This window comes from Callospermophilus lateralis, chromosome 8 (assembly GCF_048772815.1).
Source record: "Callospermophilus lateralis isolate mCalLat2 chromosome 8, mCalLat2.hap1, whole genome shotgun sequence".
Taxonomy (NCBI): Eukaryota; Metazoa; Chordata; class Mammalia; order Rodentia; family Sciuridae; genus Callospermophilus; species Callospermophilus lateralis.
In genome coordinates, this window is record NC_135312.1 from 105,022,405 (window position 1) to 105,043,078 (window position 20,674).

At 36.2% G+C, this 20,674-nt stretch overlaps 1 protein-coding gene across 3 annotated transcripts in view; it reads left to right on the forward strand.

Annotated features, from left to right (window-relative positions):
- Window positions 1-20,674, forward strand: part of Fstl5 (follistatin like 5) — a 722,640-nt gene that overhangs the window by 521,881 nt on the left and 180,085 nt on the right. For all 3 annotated transcript variants that reach the window (XM_076864750.2, XM_076864751.2, XM_076864749.2), the window contains exon 7: window positions 17,915-18,035. In XM_076864750.2, the coding sequence (XP_076720865.1) occupies window positions 17,915-18,035 (121 nt within the window). The remainder of the gene's footprint in view (window positions 1-17,914; window positions 18,036-20,674) is intronic.

Here is a 20,674-nt window from a genome sequence, read left to right on the forward strand (position 1 = left end):
GTTCCGGGCTCTGGCGGCGGCTCTGCTCCGCCCCTCTGGCCTTCACAGTATTCAGCAGGACCCGGACCGAGAGACAGTTTCCGCGGGTTCTTTATCCCTGGGCCAGAGCAGTTCCGGGAGCCAGAATTCGGCCTCTCCGGACTTGGTGCATGCTCCGACAGGAGCAGGCTCCAAGAAGCAGTTTCCGCGGGTTCTATAGCCCTGGGCCAGAGCAGCTCCGGTAGCCGGAGCTCCGCCGCTCCGGGCTCGGTGCGTGTTCTGATAGGAGCAGGCTCCAAGAAGCAGTTTCCGCGTGTTATTTAGCACTAAGTCTGAGCAATTTGTCTGCGAGACGCAGACAATTGTCAGCCTGAAATTACCTGTTCTAGAGCTGAAAGAGCTGCAATCAGTCAAAAACAAGGATGGTGACGTCAGCTCTCCAAGATGGTGGCCGCTGGCTTCCTCCGTGGTCTGACCGGTGTGGAGAACCGAACTGGACCGTTTCCTTCCCCGTCTCCAACCCAGAATTCAGCTCCGAGCTCAGCAAATGCCTAGCTGGCAGGAGCCCGCAGAATCAGCATCGCTGTATCTCTGCGCCACCAGCCCGTCGTTTCCCAGTGCGCTCCGCAGACTCCAGCCGCAGGGCGATCTGCCGAACAATAAGCGCTCCGTACGGACAAATCGCTCGCTTTTGAGCCCCTGAAGCTGATCCTCGTGCGATGAAAATCCTTCCACTAGGTTTTGGAGCACCCCAATTTTGCTGGAAATTCCTAACCAGATAGCTTTTAGCCGTTCTAACTCATCATTTTCCCTCACAGTGACGCAGTACTCGGAGTTACTGCACTCCCTTCGCGGCCATCTTCCCTTTCATCACTTTTCATATAAGTAAAAGACAGGATACTAATTCTAAACAGTGATAAAAATAATTTCATTTATTTTGTTACTATTATTGTTAAACAATGCTTCTGATTATATATAGGCCAGAAATTTAGAAATTCTGTTTTTATATTTTAAAGTTATCATAGTTGAATTGTCTGTGATAAATTGTCTTTACAATCTAATTGATCAGAATTCAGTCTGTAAGTTATTAAATCTTTTGATCATTACTATAACACTTGTGAGTTGCATTTAAAATTTTCAAAATTTAAGACATGTGTTGTAGATGTTCTATTTTTTCTAGAGCTCCCATTTGCCATGCCTTAATATAAGCAATCAATTCAACAGAGTAAATTATTTTGTGTATTGTCTATCAACTCTTTCCAGATATTAGTGCCTTAAGGCAACTCTGTAATGATATAGAGGCTCATAAAGATTTAATTACTGGAGAGATATTTATGGAGTGTCTATAGGCTGCAGGCTTATGAACCAGGTACAGTGAGGATTAAGCATAAGATTTTGTTTCTGGATTATCTGTTCTCAGGCATTGAATCTCCTCTATGGTTGAGCATCAAAATCACACATTTATTTTGACCTATTAGATTAGAAAAATGTTGAGAAAATTAAAGATTTGAAGATTAGAAATCTTAAAACAGGAATGAGGTAAAGAGTAGATTTGAGATATATAATAAAATCAACAGGTAATGTTGAGTCCTGATTAAAATTAATGGAAATCTAGAAAAGGAAATGTATGTTCAGAAGTACAAAAAAATGAGTGACCAAATTCTGCTGTTTGGATGCTAAGCTGAGAATACTCACCTTGTTTTGAGATTTTCACAAAATTATCAATACCTTATTTCAGCATTTTTATCTGCAAAATGGGACTAAGAAAATTCCTTTTAAAGTGGTTATTTAAATATTAAATTTATGGTTTTAAATATATAACCTAGAACTTCAGATATTTAAGTACACAATAAATGTATGTTAGGTATTATTTTATGTGCACTGAAAAGATCCACACTTTATTCAAAGTGGTGAGGAAATACTAAAGTCTTTAAAAAAATGCCTGAAAAGATACTTATAAAGTCACATATAGAAGAAAATTGAAATGGGAAGATTTTGCTTCCACTTACAAGAAAGAGAGAGAGAAAAAAAAAAAAAAAACATGAACAGAGACATACAACTTAGGTGGGTCAGACTTAAGCCAATTTAGAAAGGATAGTATTTTAACTAAAAGGAGCTTCATGATATATAATAACAAAGATTGCCATTAGACACCTTAAATAAACATTTTCAAGGTGTATTCATGGATCATTTTTGCCTCATTGAGTGAGAAAATCTTAATCACTTTTCATGAATTCCATAGTACTTTAAACCACTTTGTAAAAATCCCATAAAACTCAACAGTCATTCTAAAATTGTAGGAAAGGAAGGATCGTGCTCTTTAGGTAGCTATATAGACATGTAGAAAGGCTATTTCAGGATTTATGGAAATTCAAAATAGATTACATGGGACTATACTTTAAAAAGTTATATACATTTTAGTACATGTCAATATAAACATAATTATAAATATCAGCTATATTCTGGGCTTTAGTATAATTTTAATTACTCTTGGTCCATGGAAGTTTGTGTCTTTGTTCTGATCTGGTCTCCATAATATGTTCTAATCATGGTGAGTCTTATGTGTGTTTGTTCTGTTTGAGTGTGTTAACTTTATGTTAATACCACTGGACATAGTTAGATTTCAGGTCATCACTACTTACTTTTTGCTCATATTCATTTTCAAAATATTTTTTTGTTCTATTTGTTCTCAATTGATATTCTATGTGAGTGTGGCCTTCCAATTAAATTCTGCAACATGTCAATTATCTGCCAAATACTGAGTTAAAGCACAGTCTGTCTTTTGCTTCCACATCTCAGTTCTGTTATCAGTGCTTTGCGGTCCCTGTGGCTGTTCTTTTAATGGGAGCTTCAGATGATACAGGGAGTTCTATCATGGCCTTTGAATCACAGCTATTCCTGGGAGTTCAGACTCCAGAATCTCTTGCATTGTGCAGATCATGAGGCTCTGCCTAAATGCTACTAGAGTTCCTCCTGAGAGTTGAAGAACCGAGTGTAATCAATATTGCATAGTATGATGTTAAGGAATTTATATCTTACATGATGGCTATTAAGAAAATATTATCCATGGGCTTGGGCTGTAGCTCATTGGTAGAACACTTGCCTTGTATGCATGAGGCACTGGGTTCAAGCCTCAGCACCACATAAAAATAAATTAAAAAATACAGATGTTGTGTCCATTTACAACCAAATAAATATGAAAAAATCCAGTTAAATAGTCTAATGGCTAGAGTATTCTGTTTCTATTCCTCCTTCCAATTTTTCTTGCTCCTCCTCTTCACCTATCCCATCCCCTCTTCTCTCCCTCCTCCTCTCCTTCTCTTTCTTCCTTACCCAATCACTCTCTTGCCCTCCCCCTCTCTCTATCATTCTTCCTTGATTGAGTTATTTATTTTTTCTGTCACACACATTTTTTAATCATTTTCAAAGCTAGGTTTGGTAGCCCCATAGCAATTTTCCTGATTGCAATCAATTTGTACTGAGTATCAGTTAAAAAGAAGTTATTTTTAACAGAAATGCACACTGCATAAATATAGGTAGCCACAAAAATATAAGGTATATTTCTGAGGCACTATTATGTGAGTATTGATAAATCATTGGGTACTATCAGATTTTTAATATGCAAGGATTTTTAAAAATACCAGTTGGGAAGCAAAAAGTTTCCTTGACAAAATAATGCTGATGCAACTCGTTACAGTTATAAAAGGAAGTAATAAACAGCATTGAAATACGAGTAATACATCAAAAGTTTGAGCATCAACATGATGCTCAAAAAAAATTAAAAGTGGAAGGGGGCAATGAGCAAACAATTCTTAGAGGGTGTATCAGTCCATATGTTGTTACTATAACAAAATACCAGTGGCAGAGTATTTTGAAGAAAAAAAAAAGGTTTAGTAATCTCACAGTTCTGGAGATTCCAGGTCATGTCTCCAGCATTAGTTTGGCTCTGGTGGGATTTCATGGTGATCACAATGGTAAGAGCACCTGTGAAAGACAGAGATCTCATTGCTAAGCAGAAAGCAAGGAATTCAAGTGTCAGCCTCACACTCTAAGGAAAACTCACTCTCCTGGGAGCTCACCTCCAATGACTTAAGAACCTCCCACATCCGACCTCCTAAAGTTAACACATCATTTTCTACTCCCGTATTTGGGGACCAAGTTTCATTCAACACATGAACCTTTGTGAAAACTCAAACCTTTCCTAAACCATAGCAAAGGGCAGCAGCACCTTCTTATTCAGCCTCTTCTCTGCTCTTAAGAAACAGAAGAGACAAAAGTTTTGAACCACCTTTCAAAATGTTGTTGCATTTTCACTCAAAACCTCAATGGAGGGCTGGGGATGTGGCTCAAGCGGTAGCGTTCTTGCCTGGCATGCGTGCGGACCGGGTTCGATCCTCAGCACCACATACAAACAAAGATGTTGTGTCCGCGAGAACTAAAAAAATAAATAAATATTAAAATTCTCTCTGTCTCCCTCTCTGTCTCTCTCACTCTCTCTTTAAAAAAACAAAACAAAACAAAACAAAACAAAAAAACCTCAATGGATCTATCCATTTGTCTCTTTTTTTCCCCACATATACTTTTAACTACATTATCAGCCTCTTTTCCTCAGACCTATTATAGTTGACTCTTTTTATTTGTGCATTTGTTTCTGCTGTCTTCTTTGTTCTGACATCCTTCACTCAGTTTACGATTTACAAGGAAGATGGCATGGTGTAGGATTGTAAAGCACAGACTGCAATAAGCCTATCTGGGATTCAATTCTAGCTCTGTGAATTAGGAGCTACATGAAACTAAGGAGCTTATAAAGGGGGCAGAATTTTAAACTATATTTACTGCTTACAATAGCAAAGCACAACAAACAATGTTCAAATTGGTGAATATACATAACAGAGCCAATAAACCCCCTTCCTGAGACCATAGAGCAAAGCAAAGAAAACTTGAATATTTTTTGCAATACATCAAGCAAGCAAGATGATGCATCATTGTCAGGTGACTCAAAGGGACAGAGAATGGCTATTAAAAACATAATGAATCTTTACAAAAAGACAATAGGCTGACCTATAAACATTTTAGTTGGTATAGATCCCCAAATATCCCACATGACTAGAGTCACTGTACTAACACATAATTTTTGTTATGGTTTAGATGTGGTGTCCGCCAAAAGTTCACAGGTGAGACAATGTCAGTTTTTGAGGAGAAATGATTGGGTTATGGCCTTAACCTAATCAGTGGATTATTCCCTGATGGGATTAACTGAGTGGTAACTGGAGTCAGGTGGGGGTGGCTGGGGGAAGTATTTTATTGGAGGCGTGGCTATGGGGTATATATTTTGTATCTGGAGAGTGGGGTCTCTCTCCCACTCTGCTCCCTGATAATTATGTGAGCTTGCTTTCCTCCTCCACACTCTTCTATTATGATGTTCAGCCTCACCTCATGTCCCAAGGAATGGAGATGGCCTTCTATGGACTGAGACCTCTGAAATCATGAGTCCCTAAATAAACCTTTCCTCCTTTATAGTGTTTTTTGGGGGTCTTTTAGTGGCAGCAGCAAAAAGACTGTCTAAAACAATTTTAATAAATATATTTGGAAAGCAAATATATATATATTTGGAAAGCAAATCTACAAGAGGAATGCTAAGTGGTCTTTCCATGGGTTTCTTTTACAGCCATACATGGAAGCAGCTCTTTTACACAACAATGTAACTGAAAATTCATTGACATTCAATCTTACTTTTTATATACAGACCATAATTATTCATTAGATATAAATACTGGAAGAAATCCAAGGCCACAATACAAATGGAAAACATGATAATTATTTTCTTCTGTTTCAGAAAGGGTTGCGTTACTCAGCCTTGTGTCACTGTGACCAGAAAACCCAACAAGAACTTAGAAGAGGGAAAGTATATTTTGGCTTATGGTCTCAGAAGGTCAGAAACAGAGTGGGAGAGGGGAAGGGCAGTTGGGAAGGTGAACCCTTCTAGTACCTGGTCCCAGTGACCCACCTCCTCTATCCATGTCCCACAGATTTCAGTTACCACCCAGTAGTCCTTTTAAACTAGGATGGACTGATTAGGCTGTAGTTCTCTGTGCAGTTGTTTCACCTTCCAATTTTATTCCTGCTTTAATATAGGAGCTTTTGGAGCACACCTCGTATCCAAGCATAACAAAGTTAACAGCCAGTTTTTGCTGTACCAGGCACACAGTGGAGGGATGGAGTCCTGAGTCTAAGGCCTGATAGGACACGCTCAGGAGCACAGAGATCACTTGGGCCCAATTACTGAAAGACTTATTTTCTTTTTTACCTTTTAAAGAAGATTTTTCAGTATTTTTCCTTCACTTATACCTTTGCAAAGATTATAATTTACAATATTTAGGATTTCAATAAGCAAAACAAATACTAAGCAGAATTCTGCCCTTCCACACACTATGCCACACTGAAGCACCCATTGCATCAACATGAGCACTCCACGTGATTAGGACAAGTGGCTCAAGGGGTGATATCAGCTTCAGTAGTGAGACATGACAGCAGAGTATATGACAGCGGAATGCACTACTCGCTACATATGACATGACAGTAGTGAGTATATGACAGTGGAATGTGTTACTATACATACTACATATAGAGAGAAAGAATTTTCATATCTTCCACAAGTTTGAAAGAAAAAATGTTTTGGGAGGAGGAAACAAACAAAAATGAAAAGAAAAATATATCCTTAACATCAGAACTCATTTTTCCTAACTAAAAAAAAAAAAAAAAAAAAAAAATCTTATTAACTCAATTTAAACTGACTACTCATCCCGGCAAATAGTTTTGAGCTGAACTTTAAGTGCTTTGGGAAAAGGAGAATTCTTTTGGTGACTGTTCTGAACTTCAGCAGATTCCTCTGTGATCAGCATGATCCTACATTTACCAATTAGTAGCAAAGGCAAGGACAATGCAGGGTGTGGGGAATGTACCACAGGAGGTAACACCTCCCATCTGCTTCTGGAAATTGTCACTGATGCACTCATCCTCCATCTCCAGCTGGGCTGAAATGTTTCACTAATTGGTTGCCCATCAACCCTGAATCTAACCTATCTCACTGACAAGCACTGTCTTCATCAGCTTCTTCAGTAGCTGCGCCTCTTCTTCTTGCATTACACCACTGAGCCATCCTGCCCCAACATTTTCAGGCTGATGTGGTCATTCTCTGTCTTCAGTTCCTCCTTGTGCCTCCCCTCTGACAGGGCTGCACAGCAGTAGAAGCAGCAGGATATGGAGCAGGAAGCCACAGGGAGTCATGCTCTCCACCCACCTCCCTCTTTCCACAACTCCAGTAGAAGGAATTTAAAAGATGCTGGTGTATAAGTTTTCCTATGAGGCTCAAAAGTTTTAATATTTGTGCAGCGCTCAGAACAGCATCTGGTACATAATAACAAGCATAAAAGGATTAAAATGTGTTGATGTTTTGGTTTATGTATTTTACCTAGAAAATCTGCAGTTTATTGTGTTTGAATTCTTATTGTGTTTTGAAATATGGAAGTATTTCTTATGTAAACATATCAATCATTGTTTCTTGTTGATTTCTAAATTTTTTCAAATAGTAAAAATTTTATTACCCCAAATAATATAGTTTTATTATAGAATATTTAAGTTTTTATATAAGTGCCTCATATGGATTTTACTTTTTTAAATTTTATTTTAATTAATTTTTTATATATGACAGCGGAATGCATTACTCTTCATATTACATACATAGAGAACAATTTTTCATATCTCTGGTTGTATACAAACTATATTCACACCAATTTGTGTCTTCATACATGTACTTTGGATAATCATGTCCATCACATTTCATCATCATTTCTAACCCCATGCCCCCTCCTTTTCCTTCCCATCTCTCAGACCTATCTAGAGTTCCTCTACTCCTCCCATGCTCCCCCTCCCTATCCCACTATGAATCAGGCTCCTTATATCAGAGAAAACATTTGGCATTTGTTTTTGGGGATTGGCTAACTTCACTTAGTATTATCTTCTCTAACTGCAACCATTTATCTGCAAATGCATGATTTTATTCTCTTTTATTGCTGAGTAATATTCCATTGTGTATATATGCCACATTTTTTTTTTTTTATCCATTCATCCACTGCAGAGCATCTAGGTTGGTTCCACAGTTTAGCTATTGTGAATTGTGCTGCTATATACATTGATGTGGCTGTGTCCCTGTAGTATGCTCTTTTTAAGTCTTTTGTGTGTAGACCGAGGAGAGTATGGATAGCTGGGTCAAAGGTGGTTACATTCCCAGTTTTCCAAGGAATCTCCATACTGCTTTCCATATTGGCTGCACCAATATGTAGTCCCATCAGCAATGTATGAGTGTGTCTTTTTCCCCACATCCTCGCCAACCCTTACTGTTGTTTGTATTCATAATAGCTGCCATTTTGACTGGGGTGAGATGGGGAATCTTAGAGTAGTTTTGATTTGCATTTCTCTAATTGTTAGAGATGATGAACATTATTTCATATATTTGTTGATTAATTGTATATCCTCTTCTGAGAAGTGTCTGTTCAAGTCCTTGGCCCATTTATTGATTGGGTTATTTGTATTTTTTGGTGTTTAGCTTTTATAGTTCTTTAAATACCCTAGAGATTAGTGCTCTATCTGATGTATGAGGGGTAAAAATTTGCTCCCAAGATGTGGCCTCTATATTCATCTCACAGATTGTTTCTTTTGCTGAGAAGAAACTTTTTAGTTCGAATCCATTCCATTTATTGATTCTTAATTTTAATTTTTGAGCTATAGGAGTCTAATTAGGGAAGTTGGGGCCTAATTCAACATGATGAAGATTAGGGCCTAGTTTTTTTTCTATTAGATGCAGGGTCTCTGGTTTTTATTCCTAGGTCCTTGATCCACTTTGAGTTGAGTTTTATGCATAGTGAAAGATAGGGATTTAATTTCATTTTGTTGTATGTGGATTTCCAGTTTTCCCAGCACCATTTGTTGAAAAGGATATCCTTTCTCCAATGTATGTTTTTGGCACTTTTGTCGAATATAAGATAATTGTAATTTTGTGCGTTAGTCTCTGTGTCCTCTTTTCTGTACCATTAGTCTACCAGTCTGTTTTGGTGCCAATACCATGCTGTTTTTGTTACTGTTGCTGTGAAGTGTAGTTTAATTTCTGGTATAGTGATATCACCTGCTTCACTTTTCCTGCTAAGAATTGCTTTAGCTATTTGGGGTCTGTGAGTTTTCCAGATGAATTTCATGACTCTTTTTTCTATATCTATGAGGAATGTCATTGGGATTTTTATTGGAATTTCATTAAATATGAATAGGGCTTTTGGTGGTATGGTCATTTTAATAATATTAATTCTGCCTATCTAAGAATAATGTAGATCTTTCCATCTTCTGAGGACTTCTTTGATTTCTTTCTTTAGGGTTCTGCAGTTTTCATTTAGAGATCTTTCACCTCTTATGTTAAGTTGATTCCCAAGTATTTTATTTTATTTTATTTTATTTTATTTTGAGGCTATTGTAAATGGAGTAGTTTTTCTCATTTCCCCCTCAGAGGATTTGTCACTGATATACAGAAATGCCTTTGATTTATGGGTGTTGATTTTATAACCTGCTGCTTTGCTGAATTCATTCTAGAAGTTTTCTGGTGGAACTTTTAGGGTCTTCTAGTTGTAGAATCATATAATCAGCAAATAGTGCTAATTTAAGTTCTCATTTTCCTATGTGTATCTATTTAATTTATTTCTTCTGTCTAATTGCTCTGGTCAGTGATTCAAGAGCTATGTTAAATAGAAGTGGTGAAAGAGAGTATCCTCTCTTGTTCCAGTTTTTAGAGGAAATGCTTTCAATTTTTCTCCATTTAGAATGATGTTGGCCTGGGGCTTAGCATAGATAGCCTTTAGAATGTTGCGATATGTTCCTGTTATCTCTAATTTTTCTAGTGTTTTGAATATGAAGGGGTGCTGTATTTTGTCAAATGCTTTTTCTGTGTCTATTGAGAGGATCATGATCCATATCTTCAAATCTATTGATGTGATGAATTACATTTATTGATTTCTACATGTTGAAACAACCTTGCATCTCTGGGATGAATCCCACTTTATCAAGATCTTTTCAATATGTCTTTGTATTAGATTTGCCAGAATTTTATAGAGAATTTTTGCATCTATGTTCATTAGAGATATTGATCTGAAGTTTTCTTTCTTTGATATGTCTTTGCCTGGTTTTTAAATCAGGGTGATATTGGCCTCATAGAATGAGTTTGGAAGTGCTGCCTCTTTTTCTATTTCCTAAAATAAATTAAATATTGGTATTAATTCTTCTTTAAAGTTCTTGTAGAACTCGGCTGTGTATCCAACTGGTCCTGGGCTTTTCTTGGTTGGTAGGCTTCTGATGGCATCTTCTATTTCATCACTTGAAAACGGTCTGTTTAAATTGTGTATATCATTCTAATTCAATCTGGGCAATTCATATGACTTAAGAAATTTGTTGATGTCTGCAATATCTTCTATTTTATTGGAGTGCAAGTTTTCAGAATAATTTCTAATTCTCCTCTGTATTTCCCTAGTGTCTGTGTGATATTGCCTTTCTTTATCATGTATGTTAATAATGTGAGTTTTTTCTCTTCTTCTCTTTGTTAGCATAGCTAAGTGTCTGTCGATTTTATTTATTTTTTCAAAGAACTAACTTTTTGTTTTGTCAATTTTTTAAATTGTTTCTTTTGTTTCAATTTCATTGATTTCTGCTCTAATTTTAATTGTTTCCTGCCTTCTACTGCTTTTGGTGTTGATTTGTTCTTTTTCTAGAGCTTTGAGATGTATTGTTAGCTCACTTATTTGTTGACTTTTTCTTCTTTTAAGGAATGAACTCCATGCAATGAACTTTCCTCTTAGAACTGCTTTCATAGAGTCCCAGGGATTTCAATATGTTGTGTCTATGTTCTCATTTACCTCAAAGAATTTTTTAAATCTCCTTCTGGATGTCTATTGTAACCCATTGTTCATTCAGTAGCATATTGTTTAGTCTCCGGGTGTTGGAGTAATTTTTATTTTTTATTTTGTCATTGATTTATAATTTCATTTCACATTATGATTTGATAAAATACAGGGTAGTATCTCTACTGTTTTGTATTTTCTAAGACTTGATTTGTGGCATATTATATGGTCTATTTTACAGAAGGATCCATGGGCTTCTGAGAAGAAAGTATAGTTGCTTGATGAAGGATGAAATATTCTAAATATGTCAGTTAAGTCAAAGTTATCGATTATATTATTGAGACTTATAGTTTCTTTATTCAATTTTTGTTTGGAAGCTCTCTCCAGTGGGAGAGAGATGTGTTAAAGTCACCCAAGATTATTGTGTTGTGGTCAATTTGACTCTTGAGCTTAAGAAAAATTTGTTTGATGAACATAGATACTCCATTGTTTGGGACATATATATTTATAATTATTATGTTTTGTTAGTGTATGTTTTTCTTGAGCAGTATGAAATGTCCTTATTTATCCCGTTTGATTAACTTTGGCTTTAAGTCTACTTTATTTGATACAAGGATGGAAACTCCTGCTTGCTTCCACAGTCCTTGTGAATGATATGATTTTTTCCAACATTTCAGCTTCAGTCTATATATGTCTTTTCCTATTAGATGAGTCTTCTGGAGGCAGCATGTTTTTGTTGTTGTTGTTGTTGTTGTTTGGTGAATTTTAGGCCACTAACATTCAAGGTTTTTATTGAGACATGATTTGTGTTCCCAGACATATTTGTTTATTTTTTGTTATTTAACTTGACTTGTTTTCTTCTTTGATCAGTTTTCCCTTTAGGATACTGCCTCCCTCTGCTGTTTTCATTATTGTTTTTTGTTACAACTTCATGGAATATTTTGCCAAGGATGGTTTGTACTGCTGGTTTTCTAGCTGCGTATATTCTCTTATTTTTTGCTTATCATGGAAGGTTTTTATTTCATCATCAAATCTAAAGCTTAATTTTACTGGATACAAGATTCTTGGTTGGCATCCATTTTCTTTCAGAGCTTGATATATGTTGTTCCTGGATCTTCTAGCTTTCAGGGTCTGTGTTGAAAAATCTGCCATTATTCTAATTGTTTTCCCCTTTATGTAATCTGATTCCTTTCTCTCGTGGCTTTTAATATACTCTCCTTATTCTGTATGTTGGGCATTTTCATTATAATATGCCTTCATGTGGATTTGTTGTGATTTTGTACATTTGGCATCCTGTAGGCTTCTTGAATTTGGTTTTCTAATTTATTCTTCATGTTTGGAAAGTTTTCTTATATTATTTCATTGAATAGATTGTTCATTACTTTGGTTCGGAACTCTATGCCTTCCTCTATCAATAACTCTTAAATTTGGTCTTTTCATTCTATCCCATATTTCTTGAATGTTCTGCTCATGATTTCTTGACATTTTCACTGTCAATCTTTTCAAGATTATATATTTTGTCTTCACTCTCTGATGTCCTATCTTCCAAGTGGTCTACTCTGATGGTGATGCTTTCAACTGAACTTTTAATTTGGTTTATTGTTTCTTTCATTTCAAGGATTTCTATTTGGTTTTATTTTAGAACCTCTATCTCCCAGTTGAGGTGATCTTTTGCTTCCTGTATTTGTTTATGTAGCTCCCTGTTGAAATGATCTTCTGCTGCCTATATTTGCTCTTTTATATCATCCTTCAATTCACAGAAAATTTCAATCATGTACATTCTGAATACCTTCTCTGTAATTTCTTCTGCTGTGGTTGCCATGGATTCTAATAATGTGGTATCTTGATTTGTTTGGGGCAGTTGATTCCCTTGTCTTTTGATGTTGCTTGTGTGTTTTCCTTTCTAGCTCTGTGAGTCTGGGGTGTTATTGTTTTTACCCTATAGGTTTGTAGTGCTCCTGTAGGGTTCCAATACCTCTCCTTTGTGGGGAAGGACAATGCTAACAGATCCCAATATCAACAATGTATCACCTATGAACAATTTGTCACTATTAAGAGGTTTACAGTTTGGTCACAATGTTTAAAAATGTTGATTTTGATTATTATCTATAATATAATCAGTAGGTTTGTAAAAGGGTTTACAGTTTCTGACAGTGAACAATGAACTGGTTGTGAGGCGTAGGAGGATATGCTGAGGAGGCAGGATGTGAGGATGTAGAGTTAATATATCTTAGGAAGTGTGAAAGAGAAATGTAATGAAGAGGGTTAGTAGCAAGAGAATAGACAGGAAGTAATTTGGGATAGACAAATACATGGGAAGACAGTAGAGTACATAAGACAGACACATATGTAGTAAGAAAAATAAAGATGCTGAAATAGTAAAAATTAGAGGAGAAAAGATGAATTAAAGAAAAAAATTAAAAGGGGCATATACAACACACCTATAATATATATTATTCACATGTCCCAGTCCTCAAAATCCTAATTCATACAAAGTTCTTGGTTTCACATATATTAGGGATGTGAGGGCAGGAAGATGGAAAAGGATTAGAAAAAGAGAAAATAAAAAACAGCAAACAAACAAACAAAAATCCTCAAAGGAAGAAACCAGAATTGTTATTAGCTTTAGCGTTCAGTATCTTTCCTGCTCCCTTTCTCATCCAATAGTTGGGGTTGTCTGTTGTTAGCTGATATCTCTGCCCTCAAGATGGTGAAGGTAACCAGGGTGGGAAGGCTTGTCCTAGTTCAGGGTGCCTGGAGGCAAGGTATGGCACCAGCCTGGTATGGGACAATGCACCAGGTATGGGACACTGCACCTCAGTGATCTCTTTTGGATCTTCTCTCCCTATCTTGCCTAAAGATATCCCAGTTCCGGGTCTCACTGTTAGTCTTCCAACTTTTGCCTTGTTTCCCTCTTCCTTAGCAGTTCCCAATTAGAGACTTCTTTCACTGGGGCTCCCACGGGTCGTACCCTGATCACACTGCATTCCTGTCCCACTGAGTGCTGTTTTGTGTTGGGAAGTTACTGTGCTGGGTTACTGCTACTGGGGAGAGAGGGGAGTTGAAAACCAGGTACCTGACCATCTGGAGTTCCAATCTGGGACCTGCTGCCAGGTGAGGAAGGTGAGCTAAGATGGAGTCAATCTTCTTCCAGTGCCAGGGTTTCAAGTGACCAAGTGAGGTGGGGAGGAGCTTGGCAGTAGCATTGTGTGGTGTGTTCAGAGATGAGCTCTGTGACATTCAGTACCATAGTACTTTGGCTACCTCCAGAGTCTGTGAAATGCCCCCAGGTACAGGTAGGTTACTGTGTAGGGAACTATGGCCACAGCTGCTGAGTTGAGTAGCAAGATGGAGGCAACCGGGGGGATCTCCTCATTGGTAGATGGGGTCAACAGGGGAGTGGAGGCTGGAGTTCCTGTGGGTAGGTAGCAGCTGAGTGTCCTGTGTGGGAGTGGAGAGGCTCTGGGAGTTCCGCCACAGTGCTGACAGGTGATCCTGCTAAGGCACTTAGGAGCCCTGTGTGGGCTAGAACCTCAGGAGTTGGGTGTTAGGAGTCTGGAGTCCTGCTTAAGTGCTGAGGCCTGGAGCCCTGAGGAGACACAGCACCAGTGATTTCCTGGAGAGCATCTGTATAGGGGTTCTCTATCACACTCAGACAAGCAGTATTCCCACTAGTTGAAACCCACATCCCAGAACAACACAGAATGCTGCCTCCCTCTGGCGGGCCATCTTGGATCCTCTGAATTTTACTTTTAATAACAGCTTTATTGTGATTTAATCCACACACATAAAATTAAGTTCATTAACATATGCAGATCAGTGGTTTATAGTATATTAGAAAAATCATGTCACCATCTCCACTATCAAAGTTTAGACTATATTAGCCTTCTTCACACCTAGCACAGCAACCACCCGCCAAGAAGCTGAAGCTCAATAAGAAGCTGCAGCTCAGAAATACGAGACTCATTGCAGGAGCCAAAACTGGCTATGAAGGGCAAGGTCTGACCTCCCCACTGATGTGCAGGTTCTAAAGACTGCCAGTTCTTTGCAATCTTCCAGGAAGGATCTGAATAAGAATGAGTTTATTTGAGAAAATGAGATAAGAAAGGTATGTGTACAGTATGGTACTGCTGAGCAGCTGGGACCATCTCAGGAGTGGACAGCATATTTTTCAAAGAGCATGGTGTTTTTAGGGAATTGAAACTAGGTGAAGTTGGCAAATCCCCACCCCTTCTGATATCCAGAAATTACAGATGTAGGCCCCAGAGAGTCTTGCTTCTTTTTGATGTGATAAGGAAGGCTCCAGGGACTAGAAAGGAGCCCAAACCTGTGAAATTCTGCCCTTTTTTTAAGTCCTGGAATCTTTGGTCAGTATAAAGGTCATAAAAGTTCCCCTTCAGGGTAACTTGTGGTCTTGTTATCCACAGGGAGTGGTCTTTGGGCCTGCATTTTTCCTGTAAATAATAGGTTGTTTCCTGAGAATGGAGCATATCCTCTTTGCTTAAGCCAGGACAGGTAATTTCTTTTTAAAAGAAAGCCTGTGGGGATCAGCAGAGTAGGCCCAGTCTATAGGATTGTCCCCTTAACCTCTTGTTCCCCTTACATATAATTTATTAGCAGTTATTTTCATGTGTCTATCTCCTCAGTCCTTAATTATGGATAATCTATTTTTTATATTATGCATAAATGGGCTGATACAATTGTGTCTGACAGTTTTCCATGTTTCATAATATTTTCAAGATTTATCTGTGTAGTAATATAAATCAATACTTTACTATTTTTTTGTTATCAAATAATATTTCACTGTGTAGTTATAACACATTTTGTTTATTCATTATCTATTGGTAAATGTTTGTTAAAACATTGGTAAAAATTTGGATATACGTTATGTGTGGAATGATTATTATTCTTTTTTGGCATATACTTTGGAGTGAAATTTCTAGTTATTAATAATTATGTAACTTTAGGAAAAAACTGCCAAATTTTACCTGAAGTAGTTAGATCACTTAATGTTTCATCAGCAATGTTTTGAAGTTTCTAAATTTTCTATCTACTCTCTCAGAAGGTATTATTAATCTTTTTATTTTAGCTGTCCTAGTGAGTATGAAGTAAGGTTTCATTGTATTTATTTATATTTCCTTCCTGACCAATGATGTTAAACATCTTTTTATATGCCTATTGTCCATTTGTGAAAAATGTTTATTTGAATCATTTACCCACTGTTTTAACTAACTTTTTGTTTTTCTTTCTGAATTGCAATAGTTTTTTTTTATATATTCTGGCTAGAGGACCCTTACCAGATAAATGATTTGCAAATATTTTCTCTCATTCTGTCAGTTGTTTTATTTTCATTTTCTTGATACTATCCTTTGGGAAAATGTTTTTCATTTTCATAAAATCTGATATACTTGTTTATTTATTTAGTTTGTTGTGTGTGTCTACTAAAATGCTAAAATCTTTGCTTATCTGTCTTAGTTTTGAGCTAAGGTTAGAACAAATATTTTAATTAAATGTCTTGAATTGGTATATCCCCTTAGGCTTTGAGGTATTTTGTTGCTTTTGTTGGTTTATGTTCTATTTCCCACATGAAATATTCCTACAGGCAGTTTACAACTCTGCCTTAGCCTTCACTCTGCTTGTTTAGAGATTCAAAATTAACCAGAGAGGAGAGATTTAGTAGGTTGTATGTTTTCTGGGCATGAGTACATTCCTACACATATGACCTTCTACATTCCCAGGAATATGTGTGGAGTTTTACAAATCACTCTATGTATATCCCATTCCCCAGTTTTTCTTTCAAGTTTTTTGGCTAGCCTACTTTAATTCTTAACTAAATCTCAATCCCAGGAAATTGTACAGCTAAACAACCTCTGTTGTTTCCTTTCAATAGAACTGCTTACACAAAGTGAGTTGTAAATCTTGCTCAAATAAAAATAAGTCGTGTAATTGTATGTATTCAAGGAGTTTCCAGTTGAACCCAATAGCTGTTAGTTAAAGACTACTGTAGAGCTGTGAAGAGAGAGGGGAAGTCAAGTTAAAATACACAAATATTGCCACTCTTATTAATAGTCAATCACTTGTTTTTATAAATAATCTGCAAAGTATTGAGAGCATTTTTCTTTTCAGAATTCTGGAAAAAAAAAAAAAAAAAAAGAATTAGACATTCCCCCCTCCCCCTAGTGTATCCATTGCCTTTATGGAAAAAGAGAAAAAGAGAGTTTCCAAATTTTATTCTGTTGTTCTGAGGTACTTCCTGAATTTTATATTAATAAACAGTGTAAATTTTCTTTCCTTTATCTTTTCCAAAGTTTTTGTGGATTTGTTTCAACTGAGTTTGAAAAGTGTGGCTATTTTATTCAAATGCCTTGCTCATTTCTAAGCTTCAAAATATAAATCATGGCTGAGGGTATACCTCAGTGATACAATGCAAGACTGTGTGAGGCCTTGAATTCAATCCCTAGTATTAAAAAAAAGAAAAAGAAAAGAAAAGAAATCCCCATTCTATGAAATGGCTATATGTTTCTTTCTTTTCCCTCTTCTTGTTCTTCTTCTTCTTTTTTTTTTTTTTTTTCAGAGATCACACTGTTTTAATAACTATTTTTATTGGTAAACATACTTTGGATAATATGAAAATCAGTGGGTCATTAAAAGTGTGAAGAATGTAATTAACTCTTTTGGCTATAAATAAGATAGAAACATGTTATAACTTTATTAATGTAAAAAAGTAAATTAGAAAAAATATGTGGGAGCTAAGTTATTTTATGAACTCTTATACCTAAAATAAATATGGAAAAGCCATATTTACAAGTAAGATAACACTTTTTAAACAAAATATACCTTATGCAACTGTTAAACCAAGGTCCTTTACATTCATAATAACAATTTTGATAATTTTAAAATAATATTTTAGTCTATCTACTTTGCTTAATACTACACCTTTCAAAAACATGAAGTTGTTAAAATAAAAACATCTTATTTTATATTATATTTTTTTTCTATAGGACTTTGGAGATGATGGGTCCTTGTATATTACTAAGGTTACCACAACTCACATGGGCAATTATACCTGCTACGCTGATGGCTATGAACATGTCTATCAGACTCACATTTTCCAAGTGAATGGTAAGAGAAGTGTGTGCTGCTGTAACCATTTTTTAGCTTCATTTAATATTCAAAGATCATCATGTAACTGAAAGCTCGGTCCCTGTCCCCAATGTCAATCAGTGCCAATTTAATAATGAGGACATGGTTTTGAGAAAAAGAAAAAGGAAGGTTTATTGCTTTACTAGCAAAGGAGAAACACTAGGGACTCCTGTCTCAAAGTCTGTGACTCTTCTGATCAGGAGGGACAGGGGTCTTTTAAAGGAACTTAAAGGGTTATATTCCAGGTGTGTTCTGGTAGGGAGTCCCAGGGCACCCTCATGGCATGTTAGGATTCACTTGTTAATTTGGGAGATATTCATTTCCTTGATCCTCAGCAGCCATCTCCTCCCTACAGTGGGTGTGTTCAAGGGCAATTAATTGGGAGAACAGAAGACAACACTGTCTCCCCAATCTTATTAGGGAGTGGGAGGGGGAGAAGAAAGAAAAAAAAAAACATTTAAAAAAATAAGCCTTAGAGAAATGATGCATTCAGGAGGTGAAATTACCACTGTTAAAACTACAGTTGACTAGGCATGTAAGGCTTCAATTTTTAAAATTTTGCCAATTTTTGTTTTCAGACTTAGCATTAATGTAAAATCTTTTTAAATTAAAAAAATTCACAAATCAATAAATACTATGAATTATTATTTGGTCACCATAAAATGTTATAAAGTAACTCAATTTAACTGGAAAACAAAAGCATTGAAATTTTAAATTACTTTTTCAGGTTAATGTATCAGTAGATGAATATACATTTGAGATATTGAAAAAGCCTGTTTTAATTCAAACTTGAGTATAGGGTTGCATGTATTTTATTAATAAACACTTTTTCATTTTATAATTTATCATTACATACATGTCAATATGTTCTGTGATGTATAAAATGGATACAGAATTTTAGTCATCTTTTTTGTAGGAACAGGAAGATGGCTAGTGTGATTGAAATGAATTAAGAAGGTGACCTGGAGTCAGATTACATGTAACCCTATAGACCTAGCTACATATTTGAATTTCCATCCTAAGAGCAATGGGAAGATATAAAAATGTATGAAGTGGAACGTTCTGTCTTGTTTTAAAATAAATGAATAAATTAAAAAGAGCTATTTTAGTCATCTGACAAGAAATGCAGGTGGTTTGTAATATACTGTGAATGATGGAGTTATATGGAAATGATGAAGTTTAGAATGTATTTTGCAAGTAGACCTGACACTATCACTGAGTGATAGCATTTGAGAGGGAGAAAAAGAGAGTTAAAGAATTAGCCCAAGGAAATTTGAAAGAAGCATCTAGTTAAATGACTGGCTGTCATATTTACTGAAATGAAGAAGAAACATATTTAGGGCCTGGTGAGATTAATTTTCAACATGTTAATTTAAATGAAATTATTGATGGAAAAGTCAAGTATTCAATTGAGGAGAGTGACAACCCAAAGTTGTATATTTAGATAATATCACTGATCACTGTGTATAAATTGTATGTGAAGCTAAGTATCTGAGCTTGATTAGATCACCTTAAGAATGACTGTAAATGGATGTGAGGTCAGAGGAAGGAGCTGTGGATATGAGAGTCAAAGTAGAGAAAAGAAGTCTTAGAATGAGTATCCTGTAATGGAAAATTTATGTCCCCAAAATTAATTAAGACAATTGTGAAAAACTTGAAAATATTGGGAGTCTGGTCTGACAATTGTTGACATTCAACAGACCAGATGCAGGTCTAGGGTTTGTTTTTAGGTGCAAACACAGTTGGTAACTAGATATGGTTCAAAGCTGTTAATCTAATTTCCAGTGAAACCAGTGAAGAAAGCAGCAAAGATGAAAAGGACTTACTGCATACAATTGACGGCAGATATTTGACATTAGACATTCAGACATAGCAATCGTACCTGCTCAGTTTATTGGGGATGCTTCCTGTGTACATACTACATCCATGCGGAAATTATTAATGCATGACTGGCCTCTATTTCCTTTTTGTGCTATTGTTTATTGACTTCTTGCCTATTTGACAAATTCAGTGGCCTGAATTTTTATACCTGTATTTAATTTATATATTTATTAATTTATTAATGTGGTGCTGAGGATAGAACTCAGTGCCTCACACATACAAGGGAAGCATTCTACCCCTGAGCTTCAGCCCCTGCCAGCCCCTTTTTATTTTTATTTTTTAATTCAAGGAGAAATTCTTAAAATTTTTGCTAACAGGTATTCATTTATCTCTTAATTTCATTACCAGTGGTAGTTCTTCCAGTCTAAGTACTTGGTAGTTTTTTTTAGAAGTATGTAGTTCATGTTGCACCTGCATAAGATTCATCTAAGAAAATTATCAAAAATTCAAGACCTATGTTTCACCAGTGCTATCTGAAGTTTCATTTGAAATCTGCATTTTAACAACTTTCCCAGGCAATTGTCATGCATGGAGAGTATGAAAATCATTCTAAGTGGTTGCTCTTCGGGAGTTTTTGCTCCTCATTCATGTCTGATGCAGATTACTTCCATAACTCACTTATATGCCAGCTCTACCTGGGAACTCAGGAAGGAGACTTTCTGCCAAATTTCAGGCTTTCATGTTTCAAAATGTATGCTGAGAAGCATTGGGGAAATGGAGCTTCTTATTCCATCCCC